Source organism: Cherax quadricarinatus, chromosome 10 (genome assembly GCF_038502225.1).
Source record: "Cherax quadricarinatus isolate ZL_2023a chromosome 10, ASM3850222v1, whole genome shotgun sequence".
In the NCBI taxonomy this organism is placed as follows: Eukaryota; Metazoa; Arthropoda; class Malacostraca; order Decapoda; family Parastacidae; genus Cherax; species Cherax quadricarinatus.
The window spans coordinates 31150-51144 of record NC_091301.1 but is presented as its reverse complement, the minus strand read 5'-3'; the positions used below and the strand labels follow the sequence as shown (position 1 = coordinate 51144).

Below are 19995 nucleotides of genomic sequence, written 5' to 3'. Positions count from 1 at the left end.
TACAGAAAATATCTACCTGGATGAGGACTAACAAACTTACACTAAACATTGACAAAACCTACTTCATTCAGTTTGGTAACAGAGCTACAGATGTCCCTCTTAACATAATGATAAACGGATCACCTACCACAAAGCTAACAGAGGGAAAATTCTTAGGAATCCACCTTGATAATAGACTCAAATTTCATACACATATACAACAAATTTCTAAGAAAATTTCCAAGACCGTAGGCATACTATCGAAGATATGGTACTATGTTCCAGTCAGCCCTCCTGGCCCTATATCACTCACTTATTTACCCCTATCTCACCTATGGAATTTGTGCATGGGGCTCAACAACAATTAACCATCTCAGACCACTAATTACCCAACAAAAGGCTGCAGTCAGAATGATAAATTCCCACTACAGACAGCACACTCCACCAATATTCAAAATACTAAACCTACTCACCATACAAAACATCCATACTTATTACTGCACCTATTACATACATAGAACTCTTAACTCTGATATTAACCCTCCCCTCAAACATCTCCTTGCCAACCTCAACAGAACACATGACCATAACACAAGGCACAGATCACTCTTTGATGTTCCTCGTGTCCATCTCACGCTATGCAAAAACTCAATGCACATAAAAGGCCCTAAAATCTGAAATTCATTACCTGTAAATATGAAAGAAACTACCTGTTTATAAATTCAAGTCTCTTCTCGAAGATCACTTACCCAAAACCAAATAAATACTGAATAACTGAACCTTATAAATTGTATATCTTAAATGTTTCTCATAATTATATCACATAAATGTCAAACCTAAGACCCAATCTAACTATTTTTTAAATACACTACGTAACAGAATACTCCATTCTACTGAATGTACAGCAATGCATGCAACCATATGACCTGTCTTTGTAATACTCATTTGTGCTTTATTGTTATCTGTTTACAATAATGTTTTATCACTGATTACATCATTGCTTAGTCAATCTTAAGTTAATTTTAAGCCTGCCCGTAATGCTATGCATACAAGCGGCTTTGGCATGCTGCTCTTACCTGTATTTTTTTGTACCTCTGTATGTATGTTCAAATTATTAAATAAATAAATAAATAAATAAATAATACAAACACTTTACATTATGTACAAGTTGTCTCCATGTTGATACAGTAGAATAAGTAAAGAGCAACACTCTCATTCTCATGTAACACCATTTTTAGATGAAACGATGCTCTGAGTAAAGGCATACATAGTGAATAATTTCCTACAGCTACCCCCAGTAATTTTATTGTGTGCATATTTCCTTTGGTATTGAACTAGTGTGATTATCATTATCATTATTAACCCGTAAACGGCCCAAACGTATATATATATACAGTGGACCCCCACATAGCGACCTTAATCCGTGCAAGAGGGCTGATTGTTATGCGAAATGTTCGGTATGCGAATGAATTTTCCCCATAATAAATAATGGAAATCAAATTAATCCGTGCAAGACACCCAAAAGTATGAAAAAAAAATTTTTACCACATGAAATATACATTTTCCTACACACAAAGAGAAGGATACATGCACAATATATATTGTGCATGTACTACTCTACTAAATGAAGAATAAATGACACTTACCTTTATTGAAGATGCAGCAATGACTGATGAGACACTGTTTCCTGGGAGTGCCTTTTCCTCCTGAGTACTGTAGGTCCTGTTTGGCATTTTCTTCCAGAACAGGCCTTATCACACTGTGTATGCCACTACGATTCTTAAATCTCTCAAACCAACCTTTGCTGGCTTTAAATTCACCAATATGAGCACTAGTTCCAGGCATTTTTCCCTGTTCACCTGGGTGTTAGTCGACTGGTGTGCGTTGCATCCTGGGAGACAAGATTAAGGACACCAATGGAAATAAGTTAGACAGTCTTCGATGACACTGACTTTTTTGGGTTATCCTGGGTGGCAAATCCTCTGGGGTTAATTGTTTCTTGGTATTTTCAATAAGCCACACCAACAACGGTGCTACAGCAGCAGCAGCAGCAGCAGCTGACGGTGGTACAGCAGCAACAGACGATGCTACAGCAGCAGCAGACGATGCTACAGCAGCAGCAGACGATGCTACAGCAGCAGCAGACGATGCTACAGCAGCAGCAGACGATGCTACAGCAGCAGCAGACGATGCTACAGCAGCAGCAGACGATGCTACAGCAGCAGCAGACGATGCTACAGCAGCAGCAGACGATGCTACAGCAGCAACAGACGATGCTACAGCAGCAGCAGACGATGCTACAGCAGCAGCAGACGATGCTACAGCAGCAGCAGACGATGCTACAGCAGCAGCAGACGATGCTACAGCAGCAGCAGACGATGCTACAGCAGCAACAGACGATGCTACAGCAGCAACAGACGATGCTACAGCAGCAACAGACAATGCTACAGCAGCAGCAGACGATGCTACAGCAGCAGCAGACGATGCTACAGCAGCAGCAGACGATGCTACAGCAGCAACAGACGATGCTACAGCAGCAACAGACGATGCTACAGCAGCAACAGACGATGCTACAGAAGCAGCAGACGATGCTACAGCAGCAGCAGACGATGCTACGGCAGCAGCAGCAGCTGACGGTGGTACAACAGCAGCAGCAGCTGACGGTGGTACAGCAGCAGCTGTACCACCAATAGTAGCGATGGTTGATTGGGGTTTATTATACAACCTGGCCAGCTCGGAGACACGCACTCCACTTTCATACTTATCAATGATCTTTTTCTTCATCTCTATAGTAATTCTCACCCTTATTGCTGTAGGGTTGGCACTAGAAGCTTTCTTGGGGCCCATGGTCACTTATTTTCCAGAAAAAAATCACCAAAAAACACTGTAATAATACGAAATGTTCCGATTGTATGCTTGGATGTTACCGCGGAGGCTGGCTGGTAAACAATGCCACCGGCGGAACATGCGAGCGTGGCTCAGGCCGCACATTGGACGCGTCTCGGACGAAGGGCGGTGAGCGGATTTTTGGGCGGTATGCGAGGCTAAATTTTTGCGATCAAAGCGATCGGTATGCGGATTGTATGGTATGCGATGCGTACCGTACTGTATATATATATATATGTTTTTTCAACATTTGAAAGTATGTAAAAAAAGTAGATTTTTTTTTTTTACATTTGAAAATGTGTAAAAAAAACATAGATCTGCTTTTGAAGCACTACGCATGTGAACGTAGATCTGCCTGGACTGTTTACGGGTTAATATGGTGTGAAGACTAATAAGACACTCTTAGTGATTTTACTGTGTACCTGCACTCCGGCACAGTAAGTTTATTTAGGTACAGGGATACACAAGTATAATTATCAAAGTACATGTATATATAAAATATAAAATAACTTTAAAACGCTTGAAATTTTGGAAAGTTTCAAGACATAATGGAGAGACGCAGTGCTCATGGAGAACATAAACAAACCAGCTGGGGCATGACCGTATTAGAAAGACAGGTGGGGAGAGCTGTATAGCGAGTTCTGGTCATAATTTAAAATGTCCATATTAGCGGAATGCTGTAAAGCAAAACGCCATAAAGTGGGGCCCTACTATACTGTATTTTGTTATAAATCATTTCCCTTTTAATTCTCTCATTTTTCTGTGCAATGCTTTTAATCCCTTCCTACTGATACTTCTTATTTCTACTTTATTATAATAATTAAAAAACACACAGGAATCATACAGAGCCATGGGAAAGGAAGACAATTAGGTTTGATCCAAGAAAAGGCAGGATAGGCACAATTCCATAGATCAAGAGCCCCTCACTGGCATCAAGGCACCTCCTTGAGGCATTATTTTCACTTTACTTCTTTCCTTTTGCCTACCTTGTACTATATGCAATAGAGTACTCAGTTTTTCCAACTAAAAAAAAAAAAGAAATTATATTTTATATTAATTTTTGTTCCACAATATAATGTCTGTCATTATTAATAAACACATTTTCCAGGCAAACTTTCCATGGTTACCATCTTACACACTATCTGCAAACATAATGACTGTTGTAATTTAAATCAAATTAATGAAAATTTTTCAGCAAAGGTAATAGAGCAGGTGCTGGATTTCAGTACACACTTTATTTAAAGAATACTGATTATTCTGCTCTTCTGAATGCAGCAAATAATATTATATATGCAAATATACAAAAGAAGTAAACCTTTTATGTAATAAAAGGATGATATAACAAAGCTAGTTATCTACATTCTTATCAATATAATTTATTTTCCACATTTGTGAACTGTGTTGTGGTAAATGCATTGGTATTGTAAAAAAAATTACAAACACAGCAAAACTAATCAAAGTCCCTTCTGATAATATGTCATACTAAAATAATGTACTTTAGTAATGTACTTATTGTATACATTGGAACCTTGGTACTCTAACAGCTCCATACTCGAACACTTTGGTATTCGAATGCTTTGTTCGGTAAACAAACTGCTCGGTAGTTGACCATTTGCTCAACCCCATGGCCTGGTGGCTAAAGCTCTCACTTCACATGGCGAGGATCCGGGTTCAGTTCCCGGCGAGGGTAGAAACATTGGGTGTGTTTCCTTTCCCCATCAATAAAATGGGTACCCGGATGTTAGTTTACTGGTGTGGGTTGCATCCTGGGACAAAACTGACCTACTTTGCCCTAAATGCTCTGCATAACAAGCACCTTTCTATATAGTAGTATGTCACTGATGTCAGCTAGGCCTGTATACCTTGTACATGTACTTGTAGAAATAAAGATATTATTATTAAACAAATGACGACCTGCCAGAGCTTCGCTCTGAACTATTTCATGTTTCCTCATTTTTTTTTTTTATATTATTTGTTTAAATGAGTCACCATGGGGCCTAATAGGGTTAGTGATAATAGCAACCATAAAGAGAATTGGTTGGGAAAAATTTGTTTGGTACTCGGACAGATCATCACTCAAACAGCCATCTGGAACGCATTAGGTTCAAGTGCCGAGGTTCCACTGTATATTATGGTTCAAATCCAAACAAGAGAAAACAAACCTCACTGAAGATGTACTCATTCCAACAAGGGGTCTTCCTTAACATCCATGAGATACTTATGTCCAAAGGCTTACTCTGGTCCATAAGATGACACATGACTTTTATGTTGATACGACTGCCTTTGAACAAACTCTTCTTGACACCGACATACTCAAGACCCTAAGTATAACAGAAGAACAAATGTGTCAAAATTTCTAAATGACATTTTTAACCTACTGTTCTTTACTAATTTGCTATACATTATTATTATATAATAATATTATAAAATAATAATGTTTACATTGAAGCATATATGTGAACAGTATTTAGATAAAGGTAGGGAAGTTTTCATTGCATTTATGGATTTAGAAAAGGCATATGACAGAGTGGATAGGGGAGCAATGTGACAGATGTTGCAAGTATATGGAATAGGTAGTAAGTTACTAAATGCTGTAAAGAGTTTTTATGAGGATAGTGAGGCTTAGGTTAGGGTGTGCAGAAGAGAGGGAGACTACTTCCCGGTAAAAGTAGGTCTTAGACAGGGATGCGTAATGTCATCATGGTTGTTTAATATATTTACAGATGGGGTTGTAAAAGAAGTAAATGCTAGAGTGTTCGGGAGAGGGGTGGGATTAAATTATGGGGAATCAAATACAAAATGGGAATTGACACAGTTACTTTTTACTGATGATACTGTGCTTATGGGAGATTCTAAAGAAAAATTGCAAAGGTTAGTGGACGAATTTGGGAGCGTGTGTAAAGGTAGAAAGTTGAAAGTGATCATAGAAAAGAGTAAGGTGATGAGGGTATCAAATGATTTAAAGAAAAATTGGATATCAAATCTGGGGAGGAGGAGTGTGGAAGAAGTGAATGTTTTCAGATATTTGGGAGCTGACGTGTCAGTGGATGGATTTATGAAGGATGAGGTTAATCATAGAATTGATGAAGGAAAAAAGGTGAGTGGTGTGTTGAGGTATATGTGGAGACAAAAAACATTATTTATGGAGGCAAAGAAGGGAATGTACAAAAGTATAGTGGTACCAACACTCTTATATGGGTGTGAAGCTTGGGTTGTAAATGCTGCAGTGAGGAGACAGTTGGAGGCAGTGGAGATGTCCTGTCTAAGGGCAATGTGTGGTGTAAATATTATGCAAAAATTTCGGAGTGTGGAAATTAGAAGGTGTGGAGTTAATAAGTGTTAGTCAGAGGGCTGAAGAGGGGTTGTTGAGGTGATTTGGTCATTTAGAGAGAATGGATCAAAGTAGAATAACATGGAGAGCGTATAAATCTGTAGGGGAAGGAAGGCAGGGTAGGGGTCGTCCTCGAAATGGTTGGAGGGAGGGGGTAAAGGAGATTTTGTGAGCGAGGGGCTTGGATTTCCAGCAAGTGTGAGCGAGTGTGTTAGATAGATTAAATGGAGACGAATGGTATTTGGGACCTGACGAGCTGTTAGAGTGTGAGCAGGGTAATATTTAGTGAAGGGATTCAGGGAAACCAGTTATTTTTATATAGCTGGACTTGAGTCCTGGAAATAGGAAGTACAATGCATGTACTTTAAAGGAGGGGTTTGGGATATTGGCAGTTTGGAGGGACATGTTGAGTATCTTTATACGTATATGCTTCTAAGCTGTTGTATTCTAAGCACCTCTGCAAAAACATTGGTTATGTGTGAGCGAGGCGAAAGTGTTGAATGATAAAAGTATTTTTTTTTTTGGGGGGGGGGGAGATTTTCTTTCTTCTTGGGTGACCCTGCTTAGGGAGATGGCCGACTTTTTAAAAAAAAAAAAAAAAATAAAGGCATACATTACTTGGCTACAATATTATTTATAAAATACAACAAATTCAGGCTTAATGAGAAAGGGAGGGGAAGAAGCAAAACAATGATGAACAAATTCTGAAGCATTTCTAGATAAAATAATAGTTGTCCAAAAAATATCTACATCACCTGGATTTACATGTAATGTAACATAAGTGAGCACTGGGAAAAAGAAAGGAACAGTTTATCGCATGGAATGGAAGCTCAAGGAATAGATAAAGATCTGAGGAATGTCACCAGTCTTTTAAAGTACAGTACTAAATTTGTGGGATGTTGATCAAGAGTATTATTTTTGTTAAATTCAGACACAAGTCATACAGAACTTGGGAAATGGGAGGTAATTCCTCAGATCAAAAGTCTTTTACCAGCAGTAAGGCACCCCCCTTGAAGATGGATCAAAAGGAGACATGATCATGATCTACAAAATACTTTGGAGCACAGACCAGATAGACATAGGCATAAGTGGACACACATCAAAGCTGCAGTCTATACACAAGTCTTAGCAAAGTTAGAAAAGATATTTTTTTTAACAGTTCTTCTGTAACCTTGGTTATCCCTAACTTCATAAATTGAGTCTACACTTAACCCTTTGACTGTCGGTGTCACATAAATATGTCTTATGCACCAGTGTTTTTGACGTACGTATTAAAACGCCAAAATTCTAGCGGCTTTAAGTCAAGAGAGACAAAGCTGGTAGGCCCACATGCGAGAAAATGGGTCTGTGTGGTTAGTGTGCATAGTATAAAAAAAATCCCGTGACACACAGTGCATAATGAGAAAAAGAAAACTCCGACCATGTTTTTGGGTTAAAACGCCGACTTTGAGGTGTATTTTCGTATAGAATTTATGGTTGTATTCTTGTTTTCTTGGTCTCATTTGACAGAATGGAAGACATATTACAGAAATAGAGATGATTTTGATTGGTTTCAAGATGAAAAGGACCTTGAAATTGAGCTCAAAGGAGCAGAATTGTTAAATTTTTGCCAATATTCAAGAGTAAACAAATGATGTTACCGTCCAGTAAGTGTCCAACTAGCCATTCTACTATGCAGTCATGAATGGGTTGACATTATTTATACAACTGTTACAATAATGCTGTAGTCTGTATAACAGTAAATCTTCTATTTTTTTGTGAGAATAAAAATTCAAAATAGAAAGCAAGAGTAATTTGGCATTTTTTTATTTGCATGAAATTGGCCAAATTGCCAATTTCTGACCACTTTACTGGGTAGTTAAAATCAGTAAATGGGCAGAATCTTGTACTCAATCGATATAATATATGGAGTTCTAAAGAAATAGCTATGAGTTTGGTTGACTGGACCAATGGAATTGGTTGAAAATAGGGTTCAAATAGGGCGAAATCGCCGATGCGTATATATAGCCAAAGATCGCTAACTTCACGAGAGCGTAATTCTGTAAATTTTCCACCAAATTTCGTACTTTTGGTGTCATTACCATCGGGGGAAGATTCTCCATCATTTCAAAAGAAAAAATATATATATTTTTTTTAATATTTTGTGACACAGAGAGACTTCAGGATTTGGGGTCTTGACAGTCAAAGGGTTAAGCTAAGGAGGCTTTTGTCTCCTCTAATCCCATTTCATTATTGCAGATAACTGATAAGTATTATGAATTTTTAAGAATTTACCTTTTATTCAGAATATTAACCCCAGAGGATAACTTTTGCAAGATAATAAAAGAAAGCCAAACAGCATCATTTAATTCTATTTTGGTAATTGTGTCAAAAAAGAAAATTTTATTTAGATAATTAATCGAGTCAAGAATATCTTTTAGGCTTATTTACACTGGTGTCCTCTTATCCATTTACCAGGATGTGACCCACAGCAGTTGGCTAACACCTACATATCTATTTCCTCGTAGGTGAACAGATGCAATAGGTGTAAGGAAATCAAGCTCAATGCTTCCACTTATGCTAAACTCAAACCCAGGTCCTTCTGATACAAGCCAAAAATGCCACCATTTGAGTCATAAGACTCCTAGGATGTGACTCAACAGTCCGTTAATTTGTAAGCATCAATGTACTTTTAAGTAAATAAACCACAATGGCTGGCTTTCTTGGATTAACCTGAATTATTAACTCTCTTAGGATTACTAATCCTAATAGATTAGAGCTCATATTCGCAGTGGTAGTGCCTTCAACTCAAGTGAAAGACCAGGATTCAATCCCAAAACAAGGGAAAAAGTTAAGCATATTTTCTTACACCAGTTACCTGTATTCACTTAGTAGTTAATCGGTACCAGGGTGTTAGCACTGACGTAGGCACATCCTAATGAAGAGTTCCAAAGGGCCCCAATGGAAATAAACCATACTAGTTGGCTTTCTTGGGTTACCCTGGGTCAGTAACTGTCACATTAAAAACTCGTCTTCTTATTAAACTGACTTACAATAGTAGCTAAGCTCCCTAAGACTTCAGCCTACTCTTCCTAAACACAACCATACATAGTTGACTAACATAAATTTACCCTAACTCAAAAACCACGAATTTCCGCCGGCATAAATGACTCAGTTTTGAGTGGCGAAACAAGATAGTAAATTTAAAACAGCTACAGCATTATCTACAATACAGCTGACAACACCTTCATTACCGGTCTGGTGGTAAGGTGCCATATTCCTTGTTCAGGAAAACCACAGGCAAACACAGCGAGGAACAATATTAAAATCACAGGTTTCAGCATGGTTCTCCTTGAAATATCCCGTCGAGTTTGTCATATCCTTTCAGCCATAAAAGCAGACGTCAACAAAGAACTGAAAATCTAGTGGCTGCCGGGAGAGTATTCCTGTGTGAGTCTACCAAGGTTCAATGTATCTGTTGATGGACTCCAACACTACAACTGCTACAGCTACGTCTACCTCACACTTTATACATTTTGAAAGATTCATTCATTTATTACAGCGGCTAGCCTTATAATAATAATAATAATAATAATAATAAAAAAAAATAATAATAATAATAATAATAATAATAATAATAATAATAATAATAATAATAATAATATCTTTACTTACTACAAGTACATGTACATGGTGTATAGGCCTAGCTGGCCCTACATGTAAACCACACAATAACTAAATTCTTTTCAAATTCAAATTCAAATTCAAAGTTTATTCTCTATAAGGATTACAATGCTGAGTTTACAGAATTTGGTTATTGTGTAGTTTACATGTAGTAAAATACTAATTACAGAGGGTGCCACTAGAACACCTAGCATGGCTAGGCATTTCGGGCAGACTTAGTTTAATTCTTAATTTTAAAATATTACAAATTATGAGGTAAGTTGGTATTATGGCTAAGTGACTAAATACTAGTTTGTGAGTTTAGCAATGTGAATGCTTTTGTTTTGGCACAGTACATAGTTTCAGTATTGGAGTATCACAGGATTCATTATTTTAAGTTTGAGATTAATATTTCTGTTTATGGTCAAATGGGTGAGTGAGTGTAAGTGTGAACCACCAGGTGGTATTCGTGTAGTTAGTTGACGGGGTGTATCAGGGAGATAAGATGTTTTCTAATGGTAGTTTTGAAGGTGATGAATGTGTCTGCAGTTCTAGAGTTCTCAGGTAGGGTGTTCCAGATTTTAGGGCCTTTGACATACATTGAATTTTTGTGAAGGTTTAGTCGGACACGGGGAATGTCATAGAGATGTTTGTGTCTGGTGTTATGCCTGTGGGTTCTGTCACAACTCTCAAGAAAGCGTTTTAGGTCAAGGTTGGTATTGGAATTTAAGGTCCTGTAGATGTAGATTGCACAGTAGTAAGTGTGGATGTACTGAACAGGGAGTAAGTTTAGATCTATGAAGAGTGGGGGGGGGATGTTGCCAGGGATGGGATTTAGTGATTATTCTTACTGCAGCTTTTTGTTGGGTTATTATTGGCTTTAGGTGTGTTGCTGCAGTTGATCCCCAAGCACAAATAGCATAGGTGAGGTGTGGATAAATGAGTGGTATAGTGTGAGAAGGGCATTTTGCAGCACGTAGTATCGTATCTTGGAGAGAATCCCAACCGTTTTGGATACTTTTTTGGTTATGTGTTGGATATGGGTGCTGAAATTCGGGTTGTTGTCAAGGTATAGGCCTAGGAATTTGCCCTCATTATGTCTGGTAATTAGAGTGTTGTCGATCTTAATGTTAATTTGTGCATCTCCTGCTCTGCTACCAAACATAATATAGTAGGTTTTGTCAGTGTTAAGCGTAAGTTTATTGGCTGTCATCCAAGTCGATATTTTGATCAGCTCCTCGTTAACAATGGTGTTGAGGGTGGCAAGATTAGGGTGAGAGATGACATAAGTCGTGTCGTCAGCAAAGAGAATGGGTTTCAGGTGTTGGGATACGTTTGGAAGATCATTGATGCATATGAGGAAGAGCAGGGGACCAAGGACACTTCCCTGCGGAACTCCAGTATCAAGTGGCTGTGCAGACATCCAAGAACTAGCTACAAGCAGTGTTAAAACAGGGAAGTGTTTTTGGGTATGCCCAAATGAGATAAATCTGTGGACTAAAATCACAAGGGTATTAAAAGAGGACAACATCAAAGCTGCTTTCATAGAAAACCTGGAAGCTTTCTACAACAGATGGGAACATAAAAAGTCTGGGCTGAATGGTACTGCCCTTGATACTGGCTATGTAGTCAGAAACTGTAAGGCTGGAGGTGATGTCCTGGTGGTCAGTAAATGTGGGGCTGATAGTGCTGTCCTGGGAGACAGTAATGGTGAAGCTGGAGGTGCTGTCCTGGGAGACAGTAATGGTGAAGCTGGAGGTGCTGTCCTGGGAGACAGTAATGGTGAAGCTGGAGATGCTGTCCTGGGAGACAGTAATGGTGAAGCTGGAGATTTTGTCCAGGTAGTCGGGAATTATACGCAGGAAGGAATACATATAAATGACCTCATAGGGGACAGGAGCCATAGTAGGGAAACAAGTGTAGTCAAAGATAAGATAAAACCAATATTGCAAACTAGAAATACCGCAGGAAATAGCAAACAAGAGGACTCCACTAGCAATAGTGAGGATATATTACCAAAAACAACTGGTGGGAGCTCCATTGTTGGTGCTAGGGAGGATAGAAGTAAGACAGGAAAACATGCACCAACAGGGAATACAGTCACAGAAACCCAAGGCAAACGGAAACCAAGCCTGTGCACATACTATGCACTTGGTATCTGCTGGCATGGGAAATCTGGAAAAACAGATGGGACGTGCAACTATGACCACCCTAGAAAATGCCATGCCCATATGACAACAGGAAAATGCAAACTCCCTTCCTGTAAGCTTTTTCACCCTGAACTGTGTACCTCTTCAGTACAGGAAAGACTGTGCTATAACTTAAATTGCCAGGCATACCATCTAAAGGGGACAAAAAGATACAAAACATCCAGGCCATGGGAAAACCTGGGTAGCCACGGCCACTCAAGAGGGAGAGGTTTTTAGTGCCAGGAAGGAAAAAAAACTGGCAGGAAATGGCAGAAATCGTACACCAAATCCAGTCATTCCTGGAGTGGAACCACGTCGATGGCCTCCACTCCAAACCAACAGATACAGATACTAATGCCGGAAAAAAAATCCCCGCCCAGTACCAACAATACCACCAGTCCAATAACATTCTTCTTTGCAAATATACAGGGTCTAAAGCCAGCAACAAACAACAAAATACCTTTCATCCGTGGACTGCTTGCAGAGGCAAAGGCAATGTTCGCAGTTTCACTGAGACCCGCATAAAGGATCACTTGGACAACGAAATATGGATCCCAGGTTACAACCTATACAGATGTGACAGAGTGAACAGGCAAAAGGATGGAGGGGGTTGGCCTGTACATTGCAGAGTCACTTGTTTGCACAGAATTGCTTAATGCCTCAAATGATGTAGTGGAAGTTTTAGCAGTAAAGGTCGAGAACCAAAACCTAGTCATTGTGGTAGTCTACAAGCCTCCGGATGCAACATCCCAGCAATTCCAGGAACAGCTGTTAAAAATTGACCACTGTCTGGAAAATCTTCCAGCTCCTGCACCCAACATCTTGCTCCTGGGGGATTTCAACTTAAGGCACCTAAAATGGAGGAATATAGCAAATAATACTGTTGCAGTAATAATACCAGGAGGCAGCTCTGATGAAAACTCACTCACACGAGCTTTTAAATCTCTGCACAAAATTCAATTTAAACCAGCAAATAATAGAGCCTACTAGACTGGAGAATACACTAGACCTCATCTTCACTAACAATGATGATCTGATAAGAAATGTCACCATATCAAAAACAATATACTCAGATCACAACATAATTGAGGTTCAGACATGTATGCGTGGAGCCCCAGACCGACATAATGAGACTAGTCACGAGGGAGCATTCACCAAATTCAACTTCAATAACAAAAACATAAAGTGGGACCAAGTAAACCAAGTCCTAACCGATATAAGCTGGGAAGATATACTAAGCAACACAGACCCCAACTTATGCCTAGAACAGATTAATTCGGTGGCACTCGATGTATGCACAAGGCTTATTCCTCTAAGAAAAAGGAGGAGTAGATGTAAAATAGAAAGAGACAGGCGCTCCCTTTACAGGCGACGGAAAAGAATAACAGAGTGGCTAAAAGAGGTCAATATATCTGAAATGCGTAGGGAGACACTGGTCAGAGAAATAGCAAGCATCGAACTTAAGCTAAAAGAATCCTTTAGGAGTTTACCTGGAGAGAGTTTTGGGGGTCAACGCCCCAGCGGCCCGGTCTGTGACCAGGCCTCCTGGTGGATCAGCGCCTGATCAACCAGGCTGTTGCTGCTGGCTGCACGCAAACCAACGTACGAGCCACAGCCCGGCTGATCAGGAACTGACTTTAGGTGCTTGTCCAGTGCCAGCTTGAAGACTGCCAGGGGTCTGTTGGTAATCCCCCTTATGTGTGCTGGGAGGCAGTTGAACAGTCTCGGGCCCCTGACACTTATTGTATGGTCTCTTAACGTGCTAGTGACACCCCTGCTTTTCATTGGGGGGATGGTGCATCGTCTGCCAAGTCTTTTGCTTTCGTAGTGAGTGATTTTCGTGTGCAAGTTCGGTACTAGTCCCTCTAGGATTTTCCAGGTGTATATAATCATGTATCTCTCCCTCCTGCGTTCCAGGGAATACAGGTTTAGAAACCTCAAGCGCTCCCAGTAATTGAGGTGTTTTATCTCCGTTATGCGCGCCGTGAAAGTTCTCTGTACATTTTCTAGGTCAGCAATTTCACCTGCCTTGAAAGGTGCTGTTAGAGTGCAGCAATATTCCAGCCTAGATAGAACAAGTGACCTGAAGAGTGTCATCATGGGCTTGGCCTCCCTAGTTTTGAAGGTTCTCATTATCCATCCTGTCATTTTTCTAGCAGATGCGATTGATACAATGTTATGGTCCTTGAAGGTGAGATCCTCCGACATAATCACTCCCAGGTCTTTGACGTTGGTGTTTCGCTCTATTTTGTGGCCAGAATTTGTTTTGTACTCTGATGAAGATTTAATTTCCTCATGTTTACCATATCTGAGTAATTGAAATTTCTCATCGTTGAACTTCATATTGTTTTCTGCAGCCCACTGAAAGATTTGGTTGATGTCCGCCTGGAGCCTTGCAGTGTCTGCAATGGAAGACACTGTCATGCAGATTCGGGTGTCATCTGCAAAGGAAGACACGGTGCTGTGGCTGACATCCTTGTCTATGTCGGATATGAGGATGAGGAACAAGATGGGAGCGAGTACTGTGCCTTGTGGAACAGAGCTTTTCACCGTAGCTGCCTCGGACTTTACTCTGTTGACGACTACTCTCTGTGTTCTGTTAGTGAGGAAATTATAGATCCATCGACCGACTTTTCCTGTTATTCCTTTAGCGCACATTTTGTGCGCTATTACGCCATGGTCACACTTGTCGAAGGCTTTTGCAAAGTCTGTATATATTACATCTGCATTCTTTTTGTCTTCTAGTGCATTTAGGACCTTGTCGTAGTGATCCAGTAGTTGAGACAGACAGGAGCGACCTGTTCTAAACCCATGTTGCCCTGGGTTGTGTAACTGATGGGTTTCTAGATGGGTGGTGATCTTGCTTCTTAGGACCCTTTCAAAGATTTTTATGATATGGGATGTTAGTGCTATTGGTCTGTAGTTCTTTGCTGTTGCTTTACTGCCCCCTTTGTGGAGTGGGGCTATGTCTGTTGTTTTTAGTAACTGAGGGACGACCCCCGTGTCCATGCTCCCTCTCCATAGGATGGAAAAGGCTCGTGATAGGGGCTTCTTGCAGTTCTTGATGAACACAGAGTTCCATGAGTCTGGCCCTGGGGCAGAGTCAGGAATCGTGGGAAGAACTAAAAGCCATAAATGAAATCGAAAGAAACCCAAAGTATTTCTTCTCCTATGCCAAATCAAAATCAAGAACAACGTCCAGTATTGGGCCCCTACTTAAACAAGATGGGTCCTACACAGAGGACAGCAAGGAAATGAGTGAGCTACTCAACTCCCAATGTGACTCAGATTTTAGCAAGCCGCTAACCAGACTAAGAGTCGAAGATCAAAATGATTTTTTTATGAGAGAGCCACAAAATTTGATTAACACAAGCCTATCCGATGTTATCCTGACGCCAAATGACTTCGAACAGGCGATAAATGACATGCCCATGCACTCTGCCCCAGGGCCAGACTCATGGAACTCTGTGTTCATCAAGAACTGCAAGAAGCCCCTATCACGAGCCTTTTCCATCCTATGGAGAGGGAGCATGGACATGGGGGTCGTCCCACAGTTACTAAAAACAACAGACATAGCCCCACTCCACAAAGGGGGCAGTAAAGCAACAGCAAAGAACTACAGACCAATAGCACTAACATCCCATATCATAAAAATAATAATAATAAAAATAAGGAATAACAGGAAAAGTCGGTCGATGGATCTATAATTTCCTCACTAACAGAACACAGAGAGTAGTCGTCAACAGAGTAAAGTCCGAGGCAGCTACGGTGAAAAGCTCTGTTCCACAAGGCACAGTACTTGCTCCCATCTTGTTCCTCATCCTCATATCCGACATAGACAAGGATGTCAGCCACAGCACCGTGTCTTCCTTTGCAGATGACACCCAAATCTGCATGACAGTGTTTTCCATTGCAGACACTGCAAGGCTCCAGGCGGACATCAACCAAATCTTTCAGTGGGCTGCAGAAAACAATATGAAGTTCAATGATGAGAAATTTCAATTACTCAGATATGGTAAACATGAGGAAATTAAATCTTTATCAGAGTACAAAACAAATTCTGGCCACAAAATAGAGCGAAACACCAACGTCAAAGACCTGGGAGTGATTATGTCGGAGGATCTCACCTTCAAGGACCATAACATTGTATCAATCACATCTGCTAGAAAAATGACAGGATGGATAATGAGAACCTTCAAAACTAGGGAGGCCAAGCCCATGATGACACTCTTCAGGTCACTTGTTCTATCCAGGCTGGAATATTGCTGCACACTAACAGCACCTTTCAAGGCAGGTGAAATTGCCGACCTAGAAAATGTACAGAGAACTTTCACGGCGCGCATAACGGAGATAAAACACCTCAATTCCTGGGAGTGCTTGAGGTTCCTAAACCTGTATTCCCTGGAACACAGGAGGGAGAGATACATGATTATATCCACCTGGAAAATCCTAGAGGGACTAGTACTGAACTTGCACACGAAAATCACTCACTACAAAAGCAAAAGACTTGGTAGACGATGCACCATCCCCCCAATGAAAAGCAGGGGTCACTAGCACATTAAGAGACCATACAATAAGTGTCAGGGGCCTCCCAGCACACATAAGGGGGATTACCAACAGACCCCTGGCAGTCTTCAAGCTGGCACTGGACAAGCACCTAAAGTCGGTTCCTGATCAGCCGGGCTGTGGCTCGTACGTTAGTTTGCGTGCAGCCAGCAGCAACAGCCTTGTTGATCTGGCTCTGATCCACCAGTAGGCCTGGTCACAGACCGGGCCATGGGGGCGTTGACCCCCGGAACTCTCTCCAGGTAAAGTCCAGGTAAACTCCAGGTCCCTAAAGTTCCACAGGACAGATCCAGCATGGCCGTACGGGACGGCTGAGCTGGGCAGCCCTTAAAACCCTCCCAAACAAACAACATTCTCTCTGGTCGGCGATGGATTCTTGGTAGGCATGTATTTAATTCATAGATTTACTCTTCAGGGAAGGAGTAGGTAGTTTTACTGGTAGTACACTAATATTAGGATTATTGAGACAACTGTAGATAATAATAATGTAGACCTAAGACCTTAACATAGGTAGTAATAGGCCGATAATGTAGGCAAACACTAGGATAAGTTAGCTAGGGAGAACTGGCAGCCCTAGCTTGAATGACGAGGCGCGGGTCACAAAGACAGAATAGCGTCCTTCTTAAGACAGACACCAACTGGACAAGACGTGCCATGATCAGCAGACGGCGCCCCCACGTGTCTTCACATTTGAGACCTGGGGAAATCTGGTAGAGGCACCTCGATGTACCATAGATGACCTCCTCTGTCAGGCCCATACAGTAAGACAAGACCTTCACCTTTATCTCGTAGATTACTGGCCAGTGTCTTGGGAGATTGTGAGTGAGTGAGTTTACTGCGGGCCCGGTTGCAACAGGCAGAGCATGCCCAGAGCAGTCTGGAAGCTAGTGTCCATGTCTGCATAGTTATACTAGGGGATACATACCCTCTTGGATATAGGAATTTCTGAGGTGCAGGCAGGACACTAATTACGATTGAATATTGCAGGAATTAAGGCTTCCGGTTGCATGCGGTTTCTGAGGGGAAGTCCAAAGGGGCTAAAGCTAGGCTTAGGAAGTTGAAGATCAGGATATATGCTGCAACACCAAGTAAGTTAGTCCTTTATACGTGCATGCAGGCGAGGTTTTCTTGTAACATCAATCATTTGTGAGAATCTGTCCTATAAGCCACTTGTGAGGGTGAGGTACCCACCTCAGAGCTCGGTGTCAACAGAGTTTGCCAGGGTAGGCGACTCACTTGGAGGCAGTCCACACAAATTTTCACAGTGGCCGTGTTGTTGATGATATGTCTTTAATGATGACATACTGATACCTATTAGTAAGGTAAGATTTGAAATAAGCAAGCGCATGGCCTCTTATACCGTAATGGTCAAGTTTGTGGAGTAGGATGTCGTGGTCTACTGTGTCAAAAGTTTTTCTTAGGTCAATAAAAATTCTTATAGAGAATAAACTTTGAATTGAATTGAATTGAACAGGCCCGAGAGTGATTGCCTCTTTATCGAGTATGAATTAGATAATGCATTAACTAAAGGTCGATCAAAATAGCAAGAATATCTATGCTATCTGGCTATTGTCCCAGTAGTTACTGCAGTGTTTGTGGGTATACCACAAGGGACAAAATTGTTCTTAGATGTAAGGAACCTACTTATTCCAACTACTGCCACACAGATTGCATTCCAGAAGAAGAATTTTGTTGCAGCCAGGTTGAAAATTTCAGAAAATTGAAGGATATCCATAATCCTGTGGTATATGTGGATACAAGCCTGGAGCTACAGGAGGAAGGTTCGGAAGTCCTACCTCAGGGACTTCTGTCCAAAGATCAAGACTGCCCTCTTGGGCTGTGTTGTAAAGTTGCAGCTAAGATAATCCATCACAGGGAAGCACTTCATGAGCTCCTCAAATCATTAGATAACCCCCAAGCTATTGTAGAAGGCCAGTGCAAGCCTACATCAAGTGACGTAAGCTGCTCAGCTGATGGTGACACTATTGACAAAGACTGGAAGTCCCACACTGAGCTTAACTCAGGGGTAAATAACTGGTGGAATTCTGTCATCGCTAAGGCCCCACAGACTGACAGAGTTCAAAACACTACCTTTGGGAATTCTAACACAATTCCTCTGACCACCACAGAGGGAACAAATCCTCTTCCCAGCAACGAAGGCAACCTTGGATCTGTTAATTCTCCTACACCTGACATCTCTGCTTCAGCCACTGCCAGTCCACTTGACAGTGCACATACCATCTCTGATCTTACACTTGTCAGCACACCTGCCGACACTATTCCAGAATCTGGCAGCAGTGCTTCATCAGCAAGTTCTGAGTCAGGAGTTTCTCCACCAGAGATTGGTGCAGTTAATAATCAGGGAACTATCACTTCACCTGATCACTTACTGTGCCAAAGTACGAACAGCAGGGACACTGTTGTGATAGAAACACAGGCCTTATCTCTAGGCTTTATTGAACATAGAATCTTCATAGTACTTCTGCAACAACAAAATATAATGACTAGTACATCTAATAATGGCTTCTACAGGGATGGTGATGTCTTGCGTATGTCAAGAGAAAAGTTATAACTACAGGCCACGTATTTAAACTCACCATGTAATCTGCATCGCTGATAAATGGATAAAGTAGGAGAGAATCACACACCATGTGTTGGTGCCCATGACACACACCAAACTGTTGTTGTTGTTAAGGGCCCCTAGAGGTGGTGCAGTATTATCCTGCTGCTGCTCCCCACAGGACCAGTATCACTACAATCTCCCCCTTCTAAAATATCAGAGACAGTAATCTCCCAAACTGTTAGGTGGGCGACGTACACGTCCCGACCTTCGTAGCCCTTGAGCCTCTTCACCAGGTTCGATATTTTCCAGCGGGGTTTGATTAACTGCTGGAGCAAAATCCTCTATTTCCATAGGGGTAGTCTCAAGGGGCTTTCCAGGAGAAAACGAAGCATCTTTCACATCTATTGGTGTATCTTGAGATTCCACACTAATAGGGATTTCAACTGGGGCTAAATGTCTTGTAGATACTGTAGTCTCTTCACCATTTTGGTAGCGAATGTGGGCGTAATGTGGATTAGCTTGCAGGAGCTCTACCTCTTCCACTAAAGGATCCGTCTTGTTCATCCTACGGTGACTCTTCAGGAGAACGGGTCCAGGATGACATAACCAAGTGGGCACGGAGGCTCCCGTAGAGGAACGACGTGAATAGTTGAGGAGTCTTTCATGAGGGGTTGCATTAGTAGCTGTGCACAGCAGTGATCTAATAGAGTGAAGAGCATCAGGTAGGACAGTTTGCCAGTGTTGAACAGGTAGATTGCGCGACTTTAATGTCATTGTAACTGCCTTCCATATAGTACCATTGAACCGCTCCACTTGACCATTGCCTTGAGGGTTGTAGC

The 19995-nt window shown here is 41.2% G+C and overlaps 1 protein-coding gene across 1 annotated transcript in view; it reads right to left on the bottom strand.

Moving 5' to 3' along the window:
• LOC128684329 (transmembrane protein 87A) overlaps positions 1-9680 on the bottom strand; it is a 106566-nt gene extending 96886 nt beyond the window's left edge. Inside the window, exons 1-2 of the mRNA XM_070083482.1 lie at positions 9430-9680; positions 5028-5186 (exon numbers count right to left, since the gene is read on the bottom strand). Coding sequence (XP_069939583.1) covers positions 5028-5186; positions 9430-9519 — 249 coding nt within the window. The 5' untranslated portion in view covers positions 9520-9680. The remainder of the gene's footprint in view (positions 1-5027; positions 5187-9429) is intronic.
• Positions 9681-19995: the final 10315 nt, after the last annotated feature.